Below are 24,648 nucleotides of genomic sequence, written 5' to 3' on the forward strand. Positions count from 1 at the left end.
TTTAAAAACTGATTATTCTTTTTGCATTTATTTACTATGAAAAAATAAAGTTCATTATATTTTATATTTCAAGAAGTTTATTTTCTTAAAAAGTAGGTAGTAAAGTTAAGTATTCTTTAACGTGAAATCGTGTGTTTATTCATATAAAATGATTTTTAAAAATGGTTTTGTACGCTTTATATTGTTATTAAATACCTACCTATTACGCGCCACCTACGTTAGTAGAAATCTGTTAACGAACCTTGGCTATTCAATATATTTTCCTTGAATATTGAAAATCCTAAACTGATGGATGGATTATCGTATAAATTTTTAGGTCCATTTTACACCCTTTTAAAGGATAAATTTTAAAAATCCTTATAGGGAACCTGCTGTTCAAAGGTTGTTTTTAATATTCAGTAGTTCTAACTCAGCTAGTAATGAATCAATCAGTTAGCAACAACAAGTTTACATATATTAATTACAAGTTTTTATTAAAAATTCTTATTTTCTAGCTAATCATATGACATAAAAACAACACTTATGAAGCCATTACAAACTACATACATGACAGGTCGTGGAGAGCTGTCTCAAGGTCGTACAGTACGAGTATGTTTATTATCTCGGATAACTCGAGAGATTCTAGTCAATGATCGCTAACATTATTACAAATAAGTATGGTTCATTGATTGTTGCTACTTGACTGGCTTCTTATCAATAGAAATAATAAATGAAAACACGGATAGCAATATGAAATTCGAAATGGTCCCACCATATGGTAGCTAGACAGACTAATGAACAGTAGAAGACTGTAGTAGATTGGTAATTGAATTTATTTGATGGCCTCAATGGACTGGCTTTAGCACACCGTTTTATTTATTAATGATCGCAATTTCTAGTTCTATTTAGCTTCTGTCCTGGTACAAACGCATGTATTCCTGAGTATGATTATTTGTATTAATTGGGTGTTGTCTATGTAGACATATGTATTTAACTACTTATTTCATTTGTACGAGAACGTAACGAGTGTTTACTAAATACTTGTTTTAACTTGACTTGATAGAAGATATTTATTGTTAGCAAATGCCTGAGCTTCTCCAGCTTTAAAATTTTATCAATAATGCAAATTTTATCGATTGATCCAACATATTTTTGTATATGAAATGCCGAATTGAAAATTAGCATATAATTTGTAGAATCAAATTTTGTATATCAACTCCGAATTTACATGAAAATGCATATATATTATTCATATTCTTATGTGACTATGTCAGGTATTCCCAATGTGGTTGACAAGTAATAGATTGGATATCATGGCGTTGACAAATTTATGATTGATTATTGATTGTTTATAATTGAATGTATGCTTTATCAGAATAGTTCTAGCTAGTAAGTGTACATCACACTGCCATATTTAATGCGATCACAGAGAAACAAGTATTTGTAAATTACATTTAACTCACTGATAGATTGATTCAGCCTGTAGGTACCTACCATTACAGGAATATGAAAATATTTATTCATTACATAAGAATACGCTAACAAAATATTGTTCCAAAATTTCATTTCAATGTTAATAAAGGGTATCGGTAATGCGGATTACGTTTCAAGCACAATTTCCAATTCACATTTGGCATTTAAAGTTAATACCAGAATTCTACGTGAGAAATACTATTCTTTGTTTTTGTGTAGCAAACCTTGGCCTTCATAAATGCGCATACTTATTGTAAAACGACCTTCCATGTAACACGCTACTTATACTTAAATATATGATAAAATAACGAGGACTTCCTAATCCTATTTATAGTTATCAAGTAGTTTATTCTAGGTTTGGTATGCTTATATACAACTCCATCTTTGTAAGAATATAATCTCAAATACACCGATTAAAACAAACCCCTTTAATTTCCTCCATATTCGTCAATCCATTCATACATTTACGATTTCCGCATGACTTACGAGTACCTACTTTACTTGGCCCTTTTTCAGCACACCAATTTAATCAATGGCTCTCTGAATATTTTTGGTTGCAAAATGTAAATTGCTCGTAAAGAAAATTGAAATTGGCCTAATATAATTAACTGAATATACCCTTCGTTCTCATACTTTATACAGATTATTGATAATGGGAAACTTGTCCTTATTAGGGACTGGTAGAGGAAATGAAGGTTGAAAAAGATAAAATAAAACATTCACGTAACCAGGAAAAGTTTCGATGGAATTTTGGTACACGGGGGCGATGAGATTGGGTAGCATATATGGCACTCCTTAAAACCTTTTGTGGCCTATGTAAAGGCCGCACAAAAGGTTTTAAGTGCAATTTCTAATTATTTTTAAATTTTTAAATACAGAAAGATCTCTTACAACTTTATTCATGAGTCTATAATACAAACATAGGTCTATGTGAACGGCTCTAAAAAAGGTTTTTCTGTCTTCATGACTTGTTTAGGCAGCAAACGTCTTCCAAGTTACCGTTACTCAAAGCTAAGCAGCTCACAATAACAAGGGTCATTAATATACCAAACGTTCCGTAGTCGAGCAAGGCTGGTTGGAGGCTTTCCGCTCTGATAACGTTAGGGGTCGCGATGGCAAACGTGTTTACATTAATAATCCATTCACGATTGCCACCATGCAAAAAGGAACCTGTTGATATGTACACTGTTAATAACCAACCCAATAAGAATTTCATTACGACCCGACACTTCTTGTCGGCAAGTTCTTGGTGAGGCATGTATTGCCCGATGAACAACAAAGAACTGATATTATTATGACTTTTCAGTAGAAACGACATCATTTGAACCATTTGACAACTTCGGGGGGCTAGCGGTTCAGATGTCGGTTCAGATGTTGGTCCCAGATTCGCACAATGGCAACATTTTATGTATTGATGAGTATGATTGTTTGTAACTCTCTGAGTATTTTGTATACATCTAGTTACAAAAAAATGAATTTATGTAACTATATCTGTTGTCCAAGTACCCACAACACAAACTCTGCTTTGGGACTAGATGGCGCTGTGTGAATATTTCTGAGAAATGGTTATTATTAGATATAGTTCCTATTTTTTATTACGTAACGACAATAGAAAATATTGCGATATGTGATAATATCTATACATATACATGAACAGCATAACGGTTATTACGATGTCATACGACCCTGGCGGGGTACTACACGTCTATTTTTTTATGGACGATAATGGAATGGTGTACCAGCCTGCGTTATCGCTTTACGCTGGCGGGGCACCAGTGGAGGTTGATAAGATGAACTCATGTTCATCACTCATGGTCAGATAAGTTAGTCCATCGTGCAAATTCACCAGAAATTTATCACGATGGTTTCCAGGAGGAACAGCGTGGAGATCAACCTGACATGGTACATTGCTAGTACTACACATTACTAACATACACGATAACTAAAATGTCTGTAAATTACTGTAAAATCACATCGTAAAACCGACTTAAAAGCTGACTCATAATTTTCCGGATTGCGACTGACAAACTTATGCTTTCTAGATTATAAAAATAAATTGTTACTATATAGAAGTGTGTGTCGAGCAGCTTGATTTATAAGTTTGTCAGTCGCAATCCGGAAAATTATGAGTCAGTTACTTCATAACAACATCTCACACCTCAAACTGTTCCGCAATAGACTTGAACTGAAAAATTACAAGTTCTTGATATCTTCACAAGTACTTGTTATGTTATTTGTCTTTATGTACTTACAAGTTTGTTAACCATGCAACACATAAAAATATATTCGTATAACATGTCCTTATCGCGTCAAGTTACGCAATTTTTTATCATTCTGTAGATAGTAAATGCACAAAATTACACAGACAATTACATATATATATATATAGCAAAATATCAATTAATACTGATAAACAGATAAGCAACGAGAATAAAAACGTAAATAAAATAACCGTGTCCATACATTAAATACTAATAAAATTGTAACTTCCCGTTGTACTGGTAATAACCTGGGTACATCGTTAAGTGGGTAAAAATAGTTTTTAGATTTTATGTCTGTTTGTTTTTCCAATTGTGCATTCTAATATAAGAAATGGTTTCATCGATTTCAATTCCGTTTTCACTATTAGGTTCCCATAATATTCAGTGTTTGTATTATAGTTAAGCTACTCTTATGTCATAATCCACGCGTGTGAAGGTGGGGCGCAGCTAGTCGCTAATAAAAAAAACTATGGAAACTTATCTATCGATGAGATCACTAATGTCATATTTTTGGTTACGTTCTTCCTACTTTATCTACCAAGTCTTAATATATGCAAATTGTGTTATAATGTTACGAAGCGTGTTTTGTAAATAAATACTTGACAATCTGATTAAAGAGGCATTAGTTCGAATATCTCCTACCAACTGTTGTGGTTTTCATTCCTTTTGTTTAAGTTTATAGAGATGGGCTGTTGTTATTAATGATTTTGTAAATTAGATACCTAGAAAAATCATTTAAACAATATTTATTAAGGACAACAAGTGCAAACACTAATAACTTCGACCTTCAGCTCCATTGAAGGACATTATTTTTTAAATAACTGTTCTATTCTGACATCTAAGCAAAGATACGTTTGTATTACGTAATATTTATATTTTTAAAATTCTATAGAGACATTTGGTTACAAGTACAATTTATTCTGCAAAAAAATCGATTAGGACCAATAAACAACAGTAAACTCTACTTGGGAATAAAACTGTTGAAATCCTTTGAAACATAAACTAGTCAATCACACAAGCTTTCATCATATATTCCAACAATATCGTAGAAAAGATCAAAGTGTTGCACAACACGAATTATAGAGACGAAATAAAGTAATATTCCAAGTTTTATATAAGGTCAGATCTCCTAAACTTTATACTGTTCCGTTTAACGTATATACAAAAGTTTCGTTAAACTTTGATGTAGTTCGAAAACACTTAAAGTTAGATGTTCGAATTTGAATATAAAGATAAGAAAAATACATCTTTGGGATAAGAAAAATCTGATACAATACATTAATTTAGAGAATATCAGTTTTATTTTTCCACCTCTTTTATATTTAAACTAAGTACTATCTGTATTACTTCGATACAGACAGTTCGGGTACACGATAATAAATTTAATATATTATATTTATAATATATTAAATTTATTATATTAATATATTATTAAATATAACATATCATAAAACATTTTCATTATAAATTCGTGTAGAGTACTAAAATACATATTTACTCCCGCTAGAACCAACTTCAAGCAAGCGCACGTCGTGATAAGATGAATTTACATAACATAAAACATTCAGATGAGAGTGCCTCAATGACGTAGATGTCCGTCATCTCACCCCCAAATGTAAGTACATCAATGTCGCATGTGCAGCGCCTTCCCATGGGAACCGGGATGCCGAATTTATCTCTTGCATCCCTGATACAGCGGCTTATCGGTATATACATCAATCGAGTCACGTGTGCGACAGTGATGTACGACGCGGATTCCGGAAATGAGAAATGGGAATCGATGAAAGAGATATCAAATAATAAGATAAGCCGTGTTGTTTTGCTGTAAAAATAGGGCCTTAAAATAAATTTGATATAATGCTTCCATAACGTGCTTACTATGGAATCAGTTCATACAGAGGAATGAGATAATTTTCTAAAGAAAATAAATATGGTTTGAGTATTTCATTTATCTTGTGCTACTTTGCACAATATTTTCAAAATATTGAGTTTGTATTTATTTCTGGAACCATATTTATATTCCCAACAGTTGTGTAAGCGGCATTAGTAAATATAACAAATTTAAATTATTGGGTATAGAACCGAAATATTAATAAAATATTATTTCAACCGCTAAAAAGCTTTCCATGTAATCTGTGTTTCAGTTGTAGAGTCAGATTAAGCAATGAAATTACAGAATAAAAGGTATAACATATTAGCCCTCCGGAATGACAACGCAACAGCGGTGTCATGGGTGTCACATGATAATGAGATGTCCGTGGACTTATTCATGTATATAGGCGATGGTTGCAGCTTACCAGCTTGTTTGCTATTCCAATTATATAAAAAAACTAAAACTAAACACAGTAGGTGTTTAGTTTTACTCTAAACACAATACATCAAATCAAATTATTGAAGATATTTTTATAAAATATTCATACACAATTCATATAGAGGTAAACCAAGACAGGACGGAAATTGCGGCGTCGTGCAGTTGCATTTTAATATCATAAACCTGCAGCAAACTTTCTAAATGTCGTTTGCAAGTAAGTATACAACATTAGTACTTAAATAACTAACAGACGTATTTTCATCGATGATAATAAAAAGAATGTGTCCTACACATATAAATTACATTTCACATTGGCATTAGTTACGAATTTCGTATCAAGAAAATTTACATAATAAATATTTGTACTGATTCAATATACAATGATGGAAGTAACCCATATATAATTCTGTGAGAATCTGGAATGAAGTGTGTAATGACATATTGTTTTTCTACTCCATTGTTACATAATAAAATTGACTTCAAAAAATAAGGTTCATAGTTATTTTACCTTACCTCGTAACATTTTTCTACATAACACGATTTTTTTTTTATTTGAAAGCTGGTGCTCCTCATTCGATTCCATATAAATTTGATTATAATCTAAATAGTAGGTACAATTTTTCAAAATGCGATTGACAAAGTCCTTAACATGTGATTGATGTTAGGTTTATTGTAGCCTGAACATTATATTATAAATATTAGGTCTTTTCAAATCGTAAACAAACCGTGTCCGAAAATGAGGGAAAGCTTCAACTAATTACAAAGAAAATAGATTAACAAATCTGATAATATTGAATCGATATTAGTGTATGATAGAAACAACTCGATATTTCACATGTATCGCTCTTCTACTGCACGATCACAATGGCTTACAAGCAAATACATCCACATCTGGTGATAATCGATAGGTACAACAGTGAAACCGGTATTGCGGTGAATCCGCCGTGAATGAACGCCTCTCGGATGGATGCACTGCTATTTCTGTACTTGCTTCCACGTTTCGGATTGTTCAAATGACGTTGCGATTGAGAAGCTATATAAGTTGCCTCGTTTTTTGATGGTGTCTTTTTGAAAAAGATATTTTTTTTAATTTCAATTATGATTCTTCTAATACAATTTTTAGATTGAAACTTTTGATAATAACTTTTACTTATGTTGTTACAAATGTAAACATCTAAGACTAATTTGAATAAATATATAACAAATACTCTTTAAACTAAAACTTACTACTTATTACTTAATTAATTTAGTATACTCTGTTTTATTTAAAAAATCATAAATACTTTTAATAATACCAAAATATGTATTATTTAAACAATAAAAACGATTTGGCTCTATTTTGGTAATCAAACTTTTATAATTATTTCAGTCAAGTGAAGGTTAAAGCAAAAAAATCCGGCAGTTAAAGAATTAATACTATTTTAACACAATCATGCACACGAGTCCTGTTGCATTTTTTTCTAGCTTATAATATAATACTTATTGTGTTCATATATCTTCGCATTAAAAGTGGAAAGAAAACCCACCAGCCTCTTCTTCCAGTCTGCAGTTCGTCTGGGTGGTACTAACGGTCGAGTCACGCTAGCGCTGGCATGAACCGCTATTAGCGTCATTGATAATACACTATCTAAGGAGCTTTATCACATGTATAAGCTTCAATCAAATGATAAATGTATTTGAATTTCATTCAAATTTAAATATATTTATCAATTTGTAAAATATTAACTTAATGACGAACTTTACTACTATCTTATGTACAAGTATCAATAGTAACAGAATCTTCGTTTCTGCCCTTTATACTGTAATATAAGACTACAAGGTGTACCAAATATGATCTAATACATATGATAACGTAATAGCTCTCTAACACAAACATAAAATAAACATTGACAATTGCAAAATTTTTATGTCCACATGATTTAGTACCATATCTTATACTCAATCATACGTTGTCATTATGTTTCATTCTCTGTAAGATGACACCTTAACAAATTTAAGAAATATTTATTTTTCTAATAAATAAATAAATGTATAGAAGGTTAAGTCACGAACGATGATAGGAAGATCTCTAGTTACAAAAAATATTTTTAATGACCTAATTTTCTAGATAATGCAAAACATAAAAACAATTAGCCGTAATTTTTTTAGAAAGAACTTACATACGTTCACAGTTTCCGAATTTATTCAATATTTGAAGAACAAGTCGCTTACGTCAATCCCCAACGTATTTCGCTGAAATGGTAGCAATAACCCTATGATATATCACTTTGGCCAAATATCCAACATAAAAGCTAGATTTCCACAGTTGTCGTAAAGAGAAATGGCGGTATCACACCGTCCACAATATTGGGATAGCAAAGCTGTAGCACTTAGGTTGATGAGGATATATATATCCCTGTGGATATATAATCCTTACCTATGTCTATACCATACCCTCGATTACTTTAGGGTTTTGATTACCGTATTTTTATATACATATACATATATATGTATCTTCATGCCTAATTCCTTACAGAACTCAGGTTATTTACCATTACATATACACTTAATAGTAAAAATTAATCATTTTAAGAAATTCAAAACATTTGATATATTTTATTAATAAAAGATAAAAAAATGTTACGTATAGTTTTCAATAATACATATTTGAATTAACTATTACATATTTATTGACTCGCATGGGATACTATTATGTTATAATGTTACTACAATAGGCTTACTGTTGATGAATGATACAATTTGACATCCAATCGGTGGAGTAGATCTGGCGAGTCCTCTTAATTGGGCCCTAAGGACTCGCCAAGAGGTCAGTCGAATTAAAAAAAAATGACCGACGACCATTCGGAAGTGAAACATGTTGTATATACCCATTAGTAACGTAACTAAAGAAATAATATTTAATAAATACACGTTGTTGAGCAAATAATTGGAACTGAAAGTAGTGGAAGAAATATTTACAAAAGAGGGTGATACGGACAAAATACCTGTAATTCTAACGTGAAATTATTGGAATTTGAAATTGTATTAGACAAATCAGTCTATTTTAACATTAAAAAATAATATTTGCCTATATCACATTATTTTAAAGGTAATAAAAAAATATATGTATATCGGATCGAGAATTGAGTTGCAAACGAATCAAAAGTTAGCGGAACTATATAACTTCCGCCAACATTTGATTACGTGCAGATATTGTATTGTTGGTATTGCATACTAAAATTTGTTATACTACGGCTTCTCGTAACCCACGACCTATCCCAGGAGATTTTCCGTGAATAATGCAGACCATCGGTGTTGAATCAAATATAAATAACTTACTTTAAGTACTACTTGAAATCATGACTCGACGGATTTCTTAAAAATAATAATAACTTGGGACCATTAACACAGCACCATCTAATCTCAAGCTAAGCATAACATGTGTTCTGAACACTAGAACTCATGGAATTATTTTTTATATTATAAATAGGAAATATTGTGGGTGTTTCCTATTACAAACTGAAAACAAAATGTCTGTACCGTGCGAGGAATCGAACTGGTATCCAACGTAAGTAAAAAGTTTTTAAGTCTACTACATTTTTTTTCTATATAAGTACCTAAATTAAGTACGTAATGTTTTTGTCACCTCAAAACCGATTTTGATAATTTTAAAAAGTCCTTTTTTCGGCAGTAAATTTTCTTTTTTTAACCCTTTTTAATATTGCATTTATTTATCAAAATTAAAAATAATAAGCGTATACATACAAATCACCGGAGACTATAGGTTTGAGTTCCTTATCTCAATAATATTACTGTTGATTTTGAACGTAGAAACTAATATTATTGTAATGTTTGTAACATTATAACAACACGTACGAAAGTGTACAATTACGTTATGTACATTACGTACATTGCCTACATATGTTCAGTTTTTACAAACTACAGCTGCGAATTTGAATTTTGATTTTAATTGTGTGTATGAATTTACATTCATAACGTAATTTCCACATATTGATGTGTATGTGTATTAATAGATAAACCGCATTACGCAACTTTAGGGACCGTCTATCCTGATGGTTTTATTTTATTACACACACAAACTCATCAATATCACGTAAAACAACGGAGTCCAATGAGAACGGCCCTATCGTATACCGACTTATAAATAATTCCGAGGGACCACGAACCTGGAACAACCTAATGAATAGTTTAAGCTCGGCTTTATCCGATTTTATATTATGTAAGGATCAGCATTTTGTGTGGTAGGTAGCCATATAATTTAAGCTTGACTTTCTACATTTGTGATTTACAATTTGAATAAGATTTGCGGTTAGGACGACCGGACAAGTTGAGGCACGCACGTTCAAATGTTTAATAAAAATAAGAACCAGTCTTTACTCATTTTAAACAGATAAATAAAATTCTGCTTTAATATGGAATTCATAAGATATCCAGTAGCGACATTGAAAAAAAATGTTCTAAACTAATTAGCTATTAAATCATAACCTATTAAATATTATTATCATGATCGCATTCATCTTTGCAATATTTGACTTTTAATTTTAAGCAAACTACATTTAGTCAACCTGATATTACAGGATAATTGCAATCATTCGTCAAAGTTTGTTAAATATATAACAAAAACACATTTCTTGTGTCTAATCCGCCATCATAATCATTCAGACATTCACATTTCTGTCTCTTCATCCCTTAGTGAACATGAGAAGTTCTTCTTTTATTCTCATCAACTTACTATTCTACTACTTGTCACAAATTACTATTATTAGTTCACCTCGTTGATCTTTCAAAATATGTCAGTCCCTGTCAAACATTTCAATCTACGAACATCCCGGTTATTGACTTCATTACGCATCCATATGGACACCTAATAAAATATATATTGGTTTGGATGCGTAATATATATTTTTTTATCATATTTAATAAAGAGATATACCATATATAGATAAACCGGCTTTTGGTTTATCACTATGAGTTCTATTACAGAATATTCGGGTGTATAAAGATATACGAACAACGTATATTTTACGTCTAGGCTATTTGTAAAACCGCACGTCGGCATGCCATCACTTTCACCCCTCCCAAGTATCCGTAAATCCTCAACGGGAGCGCGAGCCCTTGAAATTTTGTAATAATATTAAACATTTTCCTTGGAACGCCCATAAATACAATACAAGCAGTAATTTCCGTCATAACGATCACTTTCGGGAAACATAAAAATGTAATATTGTGAGGTGCGAAATTTAAAGTTTAATTAGATGCGTATAATAAATTAAACCACTGCGATTAAGTATAGAAGCAAGGATTACATTTAAAATGTAATGAAGCATTTAATGTAGCATGGGACAAAAACATATTCTATTAGATAGCTTTTCTTCTATTTTCTTTATTAGAAACAAATTGAGAGAACACCAATAGTTAAAATGGATGTACAGGGGTATTTCTATTAAAAGATGTGTATCCATCTTATTTTAATTATTCGGATATTTGATAACAAATATTACCTTAAAAATAATAAATCATATACGTTCTGAAATTTTTGTTAATATTTTAATTGTATGTTATTTGACATACATCAGATTTCTGTTTATTTGCATTCTTCTTGCGGGCGTAAGCAACTATACCAGCGATTGTGACTGTATTATTGATTCAAACATAGCACACTATTTTATATTTTTGGAAGTTAATTTTTAATTGAATTCATAAAGTAATTTCAAATAGACTAAAAACAATTAATCAGCTAACCGATGGAAAATATTGAGAAGATTTATTTTATTATAGCACTAAAACTCAACTTTTAAGTCTGCTAGAAAATTGAGATCACTAATTTTGTAATCTATATTAGCTGAAGATCAAACCAGTCTCGTGACTTGTGGTTATAATTCACGCATTTGTTGCTACTTGAAACTGAGTTGGTTAAGTAATGACTCGAACTAAGCAAGGGTCCAACAATAACGAGCTTAACTGTGCAATTTATTATTGCCTCATGGAGATTTGCAATCGAAATAAAACCATTCAGGATTACGCACCTTCCACATCGGCTAAAACAGCTTATTTATTCATGGCTTTGTATTCCTCTAACGATTTATTGCTTCCACATAAATCGCCACAACAATAATAACAATCGACAATTTACACAGCGCCATCTATTCCTTAACTAAGCTAAAATTACTATATACATATATATATTTATATACTAAAACTAAACAGCTGGTAGAAATACTTAAATACATTCATAATATGCATAGAAGACAAAATCATACTCACAAATACAAATGTTACACAAATGTCCCGTGCGAGAAATCAAACCCGCGAACATCGAAATGGAGGCTTAAAGGTCTAGACACGAGACAATTAATTGCACCGTGAAAAGATCTTATAAAATTTGCCTATCACGCTACATTTTTCTCATATCTTTACTATAATGCATTAATAATATTTTTCATTCCCTTCGGTTCTACGCTTCTTTATTACATGCCTCATATATACTTTGCCTTTCAAAACCTCTTTAGATCCTTTCTATACAGTACTGAATAAAAAATAACGACCATGCACGGTCTACTAGTAGGCGGTAAAGCAAACAGTCGTGTACACACATCAAAGCTCGTTTCTCTCAAGAAACTCCTGCCAATACTTACATACGGTACAAAGGGACCTATAATATTGTCGTTCAACGTAATAGGTTCCTATCCACCCTAACTTCGTCCGGGTGCTCATAACTTTGCGAGTAACATTTGTATATATTAACATAATATAAAGACTATATTACGCTGGATTAATGTACCTTGAAATTGAGAAATACTTATTTTTAACTTTCGTGTTTAGTACACATGATTAATATAGTTAAACTAGTTTTAAAATTAATAATTTTATGGCAAATAAGGTATTTATTTATTATTCGTGTTTAAAACTCGTTTAAGTATTAAATAAAGAGAAAGATATTCTCAAATAGGCGCAGTGGTTACTGAATCTCCTTTCCTCATAACAAAATTCCGTCTCTTTGTAGTATTAGTATGATTTTACTTATGCAGATAACTAGACCAGAATAATCCCTTAACAATTCCAAAACGTTGAATATTACATTGCTATTGCATTTAATGCAAGCGTGTACATTTTTCATTACACTTTTTACAATAATTATCTACCTATTGTAAAATGTATGATGAAAAATGTACATACCATATACAAAACTTCGGATACTTGACTGGTCGGATTTTTGCAATACCACAATATTGGGTAAACTATATAATAACAGTCGACGGATGTTAGTGTGTAAAATATTTAAAACTAACGAATAACTGACCACAATAACCACATACTTATTTTAAAAAAACTTATAAAACTACTGAATGTGAAAATAATTCATAAAAACCGTATTAAGGACAATGCGGTATAGCATAATAGAGACAAAAAACACCCGGCTAAATTATTAAAACAATTATATTAATAATAAACCAATCTTGTCGCACATACGTCAAAAATTTGTACTTGTATTGTAGAACTTAATACAGAATACATACATAACTTAAAAGCTTGTCATCAGCGAAATAACCGTTAATCCAGACTAAAGTGCTCATTGGCGCAAGATTAGACAAGTGGAGGGTGCTCTCAGTAATCTATTAGGCCGTCAGAAGGTTAATTTGGATGTTATCGCTGTATGTTGCTGCTGCCTAAGTGACTCCAAATTACGCTCAGTACTACCGTTTACTAATAGCTACTCTCCAGCATAATTAATTCGGAGTACAAACTCTATGAATATTGAAACATCTACATATCTTCATTTATCATATAATGAAATTGAAAAATCGTTACAAAACAAAAATTGTAAATAGTGCTGGCGGATCTTGATTTTTACATAACATGTTATTAAATATGGGTAAAGATAGAGACTAAACAAAACTGATAAAAAACAAAAAAATATAAGTGAGAAGCAATAATAAATTCATTGCTTCTCTATTTTTATGTTATTTTTTTAATGATTATTAATTATGATTTTACTATAACAGTATTTAATCTATTTTTTTTTTTATTAAAAATATTTATTATATTGAAAAGGCAAGTTTGAACTCTGTACTTTTAATAAGCAAGCTTAAAAATAAACATTAAAGTGTTCAGAAAAGATTATTTGTGGAAAAAGGACAACCATTTGTTACTTTCAGGAAAAAACCACAGTTGCCAACTGTAGTGCCAGAAAAGGTAATTAACCTATCTTAGTGAATATTAAATGGAATAAATTCCTTTGTTTTATTAATTACTATGCACAGCTACGATTAACAAAATTTTACCACAGAATTACTCTAGATCAGAGAAACTTATCATACCCATGCAGCGAGTTTTAAAAATATAGGCAAAATTTCGAATAATGTACAACAAATTTTGTCCTGTATAAGACGACACTGTAAAACATGTAAACTGAACATTATTAAAATGTAGGTGATTTGAAGTAAATACTAAAACTAAATACTCTATGTTAGAAAATTCCATACATTGCATTCATCCCCAGTATAGACTCAAGGAATCACAACAAAACATTCATTCAACATGACTAAAGCGAGTCTTCAATACGAAATGAGGTCGTGCACAAAGAGATTGTTAAAGGTCCCCGGGAAATCACGAAGAGTAAGATTTCCTTACGCCGAGCTTGTGTACGAAGAAATGAGAATTATAGGGAGATGAGATATACGTATCACATAAACTTCCATAAGTTGCACTATTTCTGCGTGGATTAATTTAGTAAAGCTAATATGAACATGAAGAAATATTTTAGTAAGATACGATTGTTTGTCAAATAGGCTATAGCAGTACTACAAAGAAGCTCCACCCCCATATCTAAGTTCAAGTTTTACTGACTATGAAGGTTTAACTTAGTAAAGAAGTCAGAGTTTACCTACAGCAAATAATTTTAACATACATATTTAACAATAATTCAGAAGAAGTTGAAATAGATGAATATAATCCGGTAATTCAACACTATGATCCTGCTTTTGTACAAAAGTTAAATGTCATTTAGAACAATGTAAAAAGTAATAAATCACAATATAGATTACTATCAGCAGATACATATCACTAGTCTATCAGCGCTGTATAAATAAAGAAATACTATTCCCAAAATATAACAATTTGAATGCGAGGTAAGGCATTTACCGTACCTTTAGGTGGAAAAAGATAAGATGTATGTAAATAGCCGAACGTTAGGCTTGTCGTCTATGTTATCAGTGAAATAGGGATAGCAGAACACATTGTGTGGGTACCTATTTGAAAGGCATATGAGTCCCGACAGTTATCGTAGTAGGTATAAAAGTTACGCTAATATAAATCCCTATAGACGGCAAATAGGTTTAAACAAGATAGATATCGTTCTAATTTCATGTACTATTTATTAATGGTATATTATTAATACTAGCTATGCCCGCCTTTTCAGCCGCATTATGTTTATAGCCTCTCCATCCATCCTCACTCACAAACTGCCGCGTTTATAAAATTAGTATGATTATGATTGCGTAATACTCTATTTACAAAAAATCTCTTACAATAAACTACCGGTAAAAAGAACTAAAATTTAGTTTCTCTAAATTCCTTCAATGGTAGTTAACGAAAAAATATCAATGATTTTCCGGGATGTCATGATATTATTTGCTTTATTTTAATTCCGTTAAAAGGGATTTTTTCCAAGATATCTCAGGACGGAATACGAAGGTGACTTTAAAAGAAATTGTTTTAAATAAAGCAATTTCGCTGATCTGCCATTTGGGGCCGGGAGATTTCATTTCAGAACAAAGGTATAATATACACTCAGCTGTTATGTTCTATTGCTATAAATATCTAATTTACTTTACGCTATATAATATTAATTATATTATTATGTAGAGGATCTATAATTAGTATAAATTAAGTCGTTGTTTTCATCTGTCTGTTCCTACGCTTACTACTTCTAGATCACGCAAGTTGCTAGTAAATAATATAACATTTTATTCCTTGAATGAAAGTACTTTCTTATAGTTAGAAGTTATTTTATACCATATAGTCTATTTTATACCGCTTCCTCCTGGAATAATGTATGAATACCTAATTAAATTACGATCTCATATTATGTAAATTCCTTTTCATAGTATATGGTTTCCTTTAAGCACAATTTATGTCGTTCCCTGCTTAAATCCTTTGAAAGAAATCCTCAATTGCCTTCGCTATCTGTGCTCCAATCTTTATGGAGGATTGGAAATTCGTTACTTTTTCGCTCCATTCAATTTATACCAAAGTAGATTACGGATATTACGTTAATCTTACAATACATTAGATCCTACACACTCGTTAAATATAAGTTATTCGTCAGTAAGTATATCTATTTCTTCACAGTCAATGTGAAATAGTTACTCATGAATTTATGGCACAAGTTATACTCGCAGACACCTCCAAACTAGTTGACAAGTTGGGATGGCGGCAGAATGGACAGAGTTCCCAAATCCCTTGTGTATTGTGAATGATACTCTGGATTAGTTCAAGGACTGATTGATTAAATAGTATTGATTTCTAGATACTACATCACATAACTGTCGACGTTGTGGTGAATGCAACTCTTAAAATACCCAAATGTCAATAGAAATATTTAAATCTAATAGTCTAGGATGTAAACCTACTGCAGCGTCGCCGGATTAACTTGACATATTATCGGTGTTTCCATCATCAAAGACCTATTGAAAAATATAATTATACCATGGGGGTAGGAAGGGTATTGTTATTAATTTGGCCTAATTGCTACCAATGTACCATATCAGGTTGACTACCACGCGGTCACCAAAGGAAACCATTGTAACCTCGTGAATTCGTCACGATAGGACGACGAGGACCGACTTTATCCTTAATATGTCATCCTTCACTGATAACCCGCCAGCCTATACTGTAAGAGTAGTCGGAGCGCCGCACCATTACCAATAAAAAAATACTCGACTAAGTGTTTTTATGTCGTTGATTAAAATTCACCTTTGGAATCTATACTTAAGTAGTAAAACCACTGGAGCATAACGCACTCAGATAATACGGCGAAAAGTTTAATTCAATTGTCATTGTAAATTCCACTCTTGAGACATTTTAAGGACGTTTAGCTTACAGAAATTCAGAAGGTACACAGGCAGGGTACAGAGGATAAATTCCCTGCTCTATAAATCCTGTACCAGTCCAATTAAACAAGAAACTACATTTCACAATAGATTGTACCTAAAGAACTAAGAAGAGAAAAGGGTTTCTTTCTACTTTGTCTTTGTATTTTTACCAAGAGTTCCTTTAAATTCTCCCCAGCAACCGCTCCATTGACATCTTGTAACCAAAAAATGTTACGCAAAGTTTTCAACAAAGATTTGTTACTTTGTGAATTTTAATCATAGTCAATTACAACAAACACTAATTGTTATTACACTTGTTACTGTCTTTCCAAAGAATAAGAAACAAATCAAATATTAGCGAAGCACAAATAAAATAATAGCTCTCTATAAAACTTAAGTTTATAAGCTAATACGATTCATTTTTCACTAAATATAAAAAGACAGATATGAATTCTAGTGTATATTTTGTGTATACTATTACAGGCTAACATCCTATTACAATCAACACTTTACATATGGTTTCGTCAATCCTGAACATATTTTTATAATTCTTGTTAATTTTTAGAATGAAATCTTGTAGTAGTGCAGGTAGTAAGTACACAGATATTTTACGGATAATAAAATTTCTAAATTCACATTTCCAAAGCCCGGAATCCTGAGCGGATAAATACGACTAGCACTTGACCGGTGGTGTATTTTTATAGTACACACACATCGATACTCGTTATGTTCTAGTACATTAAGGGTAAAATACGAAGTAGGGTTTATTTGGGTCAATCAATACAGCAGAAGACGAGTCGCGTGTCAATCGACTGACACGCACATTTGTTTTTTTATTAATTGCAACTGAATTGCCTAGTTACTGAGATTATTATGGATTATGTGTTATAGGAGTACCTACCTAGCGATCACAGAATTAGTCATAAGGCCAGGTACAATACAGATGAAACCGAATTACTTTTACTAACAAAAAAGGAAGAAATCTAAAAACAAACTTAAAACTCTTAATAAAAAATAAATCACATTATCGCGCAATTTAAGATAAAAAATATGTCTTCTTTTGGCTTGGTGAAATTTGTTGAATTTCATATCTATTACTGACTTTTGGTTAGGGGTTAGCTTTAGACCCTGTAAACTACAGGAGATTGCACATATTCCGCACAAACTGTTACAGAAACATATTGGGAGAAATGTGGTCATGTCACGTAGCCAGTTCACCACTAACGTTGTCTATGCGACCAGCAGGAAACGTTTCAAACTACCTCACCTGGAATTACAGCCGTGAAAGTACATATATAATTCATTACATCTTAAAATATACGCATTATATACAAATCATGCAAAGTTTAATGACCGACTACGCAGACACAACGGAGAACAAAAACCAGTTACGAAGTTTAATCATTCTGCTAATGAGTATTAGGGGTCCGGCGTCGTTCGGGCACAATTTTGCAAACTTTTTGCCCACACGATCACTATTATGGTTTCCCTGCTGATGTAGTGCGTGTTTAAGTCTATGTTTTTCCTTCAAAAGTATATGCATCCAATTAAGTGAGTAGGTATAATAAAATAATGGGGCCGTATGTCTGCCACCATCGTAGTAAAAAAAAATAACTTGTCGATTAAAATGTATGATACATAAAAAAAATAGGAAGACATACTATCTGTACATTTACGCAATACAATATAGTTCAACAAATCTTCATCGTATTGGAGGGGTCCGTAGAAATTTATTTGGTTAATTCCTGGTGAATTCGTATCGTTGGAGTACCTGACTGAGTCATGTCATCATCCTGCCAGCCGCCAACATACACTGCTAGTCAAATCGGTAATAATATTTAAGCATCATTTATTACAAAAACGGGATGTTAAGATCATTTATTTATTCGCATTCGATTATCATCACTACATTCAAGAGAAATGACCGACGAAAGACGACGTAACTCAGTTACGTTGTGATTGTCGATCGATCGCCGACGCGCTCAAATAAATAAATAATCGTAGTATGAATTCATTAATTATGTATATCAAGAGTTTCATAACTTACTGCTTTTAAGTTGGTTTAAAATCGAATCTACCTTCATGATTGATGAAGTACATTAACAAATACATTTTTACCTTGTAACCGTGACAATTCCTATCACATTACGTAAAAATACAGAAGAAATCAATACTAGTACTATTAATAATTACTCACAACGATGTTCCGAACATCTTAGAGTACAGAGAGACTAACGTATAGAGTAAACAAGCTATGTATAGAAAAGATACAATGCTTTAAAGTACAGATTAGGGATATAACATTAAGAGGGAGCACTGACATAACCGCTATTTTTGACTCATGCTGTAGCGTATACTTTTTTAAGAATGCGCGTTATTTTCGTATGTTGCATGTATGTAATACGAGTCAAAATAAGATTTCAATCAATTCGATATTTTAAATAGGATATAATTTATACATTATATTGCCCGCCAACCCATGTACGATTTATTTTACATATTATCTGACACATAAACAGTCATTATCAAATAACAGACGAGCGTAGTTATTTCATATAACGTATCCTTTACTATATGGAATATCTCTAATAATGGTATTTACACATATACATAAAAATATTTAGAATATTATATTATTTTTCGGAGCTCTTAAATTAGTTTAGTAAAAAAGTCTTAATGCTTTTTAAAAAGGACATTTTTAATTTAACTGAATATTGCGTAGCCAAGGAAGTACTCATATACTAATGCTGGATTTTCAGAACTAACGTACAACTAGGAACTCAGTAGCAATTTGCATAATGCAGGCCGTGAACTACTTCACCCGTAGTTCTAGTAGTACCTAGTTTTAGTGAAGGTTAATTCATCTACATAGGAAAGGGTAAGCTGGTAAATAATAAACTTTCTAGAAGTCACACAACAGACTATTTACCATTTTCAGTCATATAGAAAATACACCACATATTGTTAACAAAATATACAAGTGCTTTCATCAAATTAGCAACAAGACAACAAAACCCTGAACAACAGAAAACAAGCAAACTGAAACACTCAATTTCAATCTGACGATTTGTCTCAAACGGGAATTTTTGAAACTACGATAAACAATAGATAGCGCTATAGAATCGATCCTTATCGATAATGATATTATATAAAATGTCCTCTGCGCCTGTGTCCACTTACTTCAGCCGCCAAGCTTACTTTGTAAATACAAATAAAGCAGTGAAATCACAAGATGAGAGGCATGACATCCCAGTCCTCCGGAATGACAAAACATTAGTGGTATCACTGGCGCACATACTAATATAATGTCTATAGTGCTGATCATGTATATACATGACGATATGGACGACGGTTATCATTTACTGCCAGGTGGACTGCCAGTTACATAAAAAAATATTCTATTCTTAAACAGCCAACGTCAAAAGACAAAGATTATTAATAGGGCCATTTCTATGAGCCGTAATTGCTACCAAAAAGGTTTTCATTTGCCGAAAGGTTGTTAATTAACCCAGAGGCAATAAGACCTGCGAAGGTAAATTCTAATTCTTGCCTATTACTTCGGTCTTTTAACTTTCATTCAAACTTGTATTTACTTGGCGATTTTTAAATGAATAGATTTTTTCCCAAAAAAATACATTTCTGAAACTAAATATGAACCCAACTTCTAATATACCTTTTAGCCTCCGAAAAAGCCCTAAATGAGACTATTAAAATAAATAACGTCGAATTGAGTTCTACATTAATTAATTACACTCGCGATGTCGACATATTTTTAGAATATACATATATAAAAGATAGTCTCTGTCCACTATAATGATATAATGGAGATCCAGATCGTTTAGTTGTGGAACAATCTGTTACCTTCTCACTTCAAAAACAGACAGATAACTTACACCTTTTCAATATTAAGTGTGTTATCTCGACACAATTTTTATAACTATAAACACATGTATATATATTTTATACCTGTGCTGTATTACTGAACAGATGGTAAGCACATTACAGTTGGGTTACAAAACCCTATCCTCAAACACGACGGAATAAAATACGAACATTCCGTGTAAGCCCTACCTTGGGCAGGTAGGTATTAAGTAGGTAACGTATATTAAATACTACCATGTGACCTTTCTTATGCTATTCAAAATAGAGTTGTTTGAGAAAAGTATGTACCTACCTACGTAGTATCTTCTCGAGTAGAAGCGGGTTATTATTGTTCGATAACAGAGTGGAATAGAGCACAGTTTTCATGGATCTTGTAAAAAAAGATATTTGAAAATTCATGTAATGTTATTAAGCGTGAATAATTGAAATAGATAATATTTTTCACACTATAAGGACTGCGTGGCTTCAGAGAATGAAATGAATCCCCTGTGAAAATTTTCTCAAGAGACTACAGTATGGATCTCTTAATATATACTAAGACATCTAAAGGGTCGGTACCGTGCTCGTGAACCCGTTTTGCCGAGTCTATAGGCTGCGGTAACATTTCATAGAGCGTATGATTTTTGGCCATCATTGTATTCTTTTTCGATAGACGTATCAAAAGACAGAGATTAAAAAAATAAATAGTTTCCTGTTTCTATAAAAATATAATTAAAATATTTATCCACTAACGTCTACTGAAACACTGCTCATGCGCAAGCGCCACTTACGCAACCAGTCGAGGTAACGCGCCAATCAGAGCGTCGCGACCAAAAGCATGCTTTTATTTGGTAACGTGGATGAAAAAGGACCTAAATTTTAGCCGGGTTCCAATAAGTTATTTTTGTATTTTTTGTTGTTTACATCGCGCGATGTCTATGCCAAAGACATATTTATTTTGATTATTCTACTTTAAAAAATGTCGATATCATATCACAATTATTGTGCAATGGCAATGGTTGTAACTTGTGAATATAAGATTGGAGAAAGACGTTTCTTAGGAGACCTTCATTTAAAAACGTAATTGTAACTTCATCCCTAGTCTTCTCTAATATCCTGAGGATGGAGGATCCGTCACGAAGCAGATATACATATCCATCCAATAAATTCACGGATACGTTAGCACTTTTTGTTATAATTAAAATAACAACAAAGATAATTATAGTTACGGTGCCGTAAACTTTTAGCGATATCGCATTATATTTCCTAATATTAATTAAGACACGCGCAGAATTTAATCTGGGGCAAGGAAGTCTTCTAAGGCTAGATCGATTATCAAAACTTCCTACACTGAACATATATTGTTTTCATTGCTACTCCATATTTATATTATAAATGCGAAATTGAGTCTATCTATTTGAAGACCACTTACTATCTTTGAAAGACCTAATCCATATAGTTATGGCGGACACAAATTTATTATTTACAAGACCATATCATAATAATCCGTTAACATTTCGCTACAGAGTATACTGTCTCCAGTGGAGCAGATAAGTAGAGGTTTAGGCCTAGTACTGGCCACGCAGGTAGATGGCTTCCTAAAGGATTTATTTCGAGTTGTTTTTAATGTTTAGGTATACACATTACATTTTTTCTGTTTTGCACAATAGATAATGTTTGTATTACTGTTTTACAGCCTCACTCGATAGAAGATGGTAAATATATGATGGTAAGCCTATTTTTTTTATACGTATACATGCCTATTTATTAAAATAGTTTGAACCTCGTTCTAACCTTTCTTTGTCGTGTCCTGACTGAGGGTACTGCAGAACAGTCTGCTGCGCTTCCATATCCACCACGCATTGTGTACCAAGTTCGAGCTCTGAAACAAACAAATAAATATTTATTAGAATTCTATTACATTAACAGGGATTGCTTGTAAGTAACAAGTAAGTGAGTTCATTACGAGCGTTGCGCACCGAAAGTCTCCTTAAAATGTCTGTTCCATCTACCAAATATCATTGAACCCACCATATTTATTTTATAAAAAAGGTAGTATGGGAAAGAGTGTCTTGGACCCTCTTCCTTTTGGGCTCTCTGCTGATTCACAAGCATAGTAAGTATATACTATGGCACTCACAATGAACTTTCTTACGATAGCAGTGACAACCTATATTTTATTTACAATACACAGAATGAATCCTGTCCTGTAGTAGTACGAAATAAGATGGGTTTATTGATATATAGTGTATCATCAATACTTTTCAACCCAGGTCAATAACCGGGATGAAAAGTAAGGGGCGACTAAGTGAACAAAGCACAATTAAGAAATATTACAAAGGAAATATCAATTATATAAGTCTGACACGGGCTTCTTCACCTCCTTACAAAGGTAGAGGTGGGGGGCCCTAGGCAGGACCCTTTCCCCCCCACTTAATCAACGGATCAACGGGGCGACTACACCCGGAGCTGAAGAGGGTCGGTTTTTCGTTTTGGCACATTGATATGTATTCCATAATTATCTATCTAGATCCATCACGACCTCTATTATGAAGTCCGACAGAGATGAAGGGATAGGAGCAGAGAGTATGTTTTCCTGCGGGGTAATCGCAACCCTTAGTAGCGAGGAAAAAGAATTCTATAATACGATGTTATATCATCCTAATTTGAAGAGAAAGATCTACCCAGCAGTGCGTGGTTAAGGTAAGAAAAAGGTATTAAATACGGAGAACAGAACAATATAACTGTATGCTGCTGTGTGTAACCTACTCCACTTTACGAAAATCCACATTTCCTTTGTCATTACTAACATAATGTGCGGTTATTATAATGGAACTCAATTTGCATTTACAATTACATCATTAGATATATATATTACATAAGATGTTACATAAATCCGCCTGTTTACCTCCTTTAACATAATCCGTTACGGTAAGTAAAGGTGGGTAAGGGTAATTGGACACAGACATTGAATTTAAATAGATGTCGCAACTTTCCAAGAATAACAGCTTGCACATTTTTTACACGAAAACGTAGAGCGTTTACATATATCTCGGCAAAATTTTGTCTCGAAAACATGAAACTGTTATTTTAAAAAGACAACGATTACCGACTAGAGGAAATATCATTATACGTTCTTCTCTTTATACAACAGAGATGTTCAAATGATGCTGATTTGAACTTCTCCGGCGTCCAGCCTTGTATAAAGAGATCCTTACTATAATAGTGGGGAAGGATGTTCTTCAGTGGCAACGATGAGTGAACCAATTCCAGCTCTATGTTTTCATACCTTGGCATCCTATTAGCGTATTTTTTTAATGCTGTCGGAATGGTCTTTGCTTAAATAGCAAGCATAGAGTAGTCATTGAAGTCATACGCGAGGAAACATAAACAATGATTCTATAGAATATTACATTTTAAATACTATTAATCACAAATCTACTTTACTTCTAATTTCACAATAAAAAACTACCAACTGCGACAAAATAAGTATAGCAATGAACATGACATACATTTCGTAGTTATACAGAAGTACTTGCGCTCTCTACCACAATCTACGCCTGTGGTAATAGGCGTACTCATTGTTGAATGAAACAAGTACCATTACTGCCATTAGACACGGTCCGAAGCCACTGAGATAACTGAATGAAATCGAACTGGAGACGTACGG

At 32.3% G+C, this 24,648-nt stretch overlaps 1 protein-coding gene across 2 annotated transcripts in view; it reads right to left on the reverse strand.

Annotated features, from left to right (window-relative positions):
• The window catches only part of LOC131846047 (kinesin-like protein KIF13B), a 154,891-nt gene that overhangs the window by 126,023 nt on the left and 4,220 nt on the right, over positions 1-24,648 (reverse strand). For both annotated transcript variants that reach the window (XM_059195263.1, XM_059195262.1), the window contains exon 2: positions 22,773-22,860. In XM_059195263.1, the coding sequence (XP_059051246.1) occupies positions 22,773-22,860 (88 nt within the window). The remainder of the gene's footprint in view (positions 1-22,772; positions 22,861-24,648) is intronic.

The sequence above is a fragment of the Achroia grisella genome, unplaced genomic scaffold (assembly GCF_030625045.1).
Source record: "Achroia grisella isolate CSIRO2021 unplaced genomic scaffold, CSIRO_AGI_Agris_v1 utg487, whole genome shotgun sequence".
Classification (NCBI taxonomy): domain Eukaryota; kingdom Metazoa; phylum Arthropoda; class Insecta; order Lepidoptera; family Pyralidae; genus Achroia; species Achroia grisella.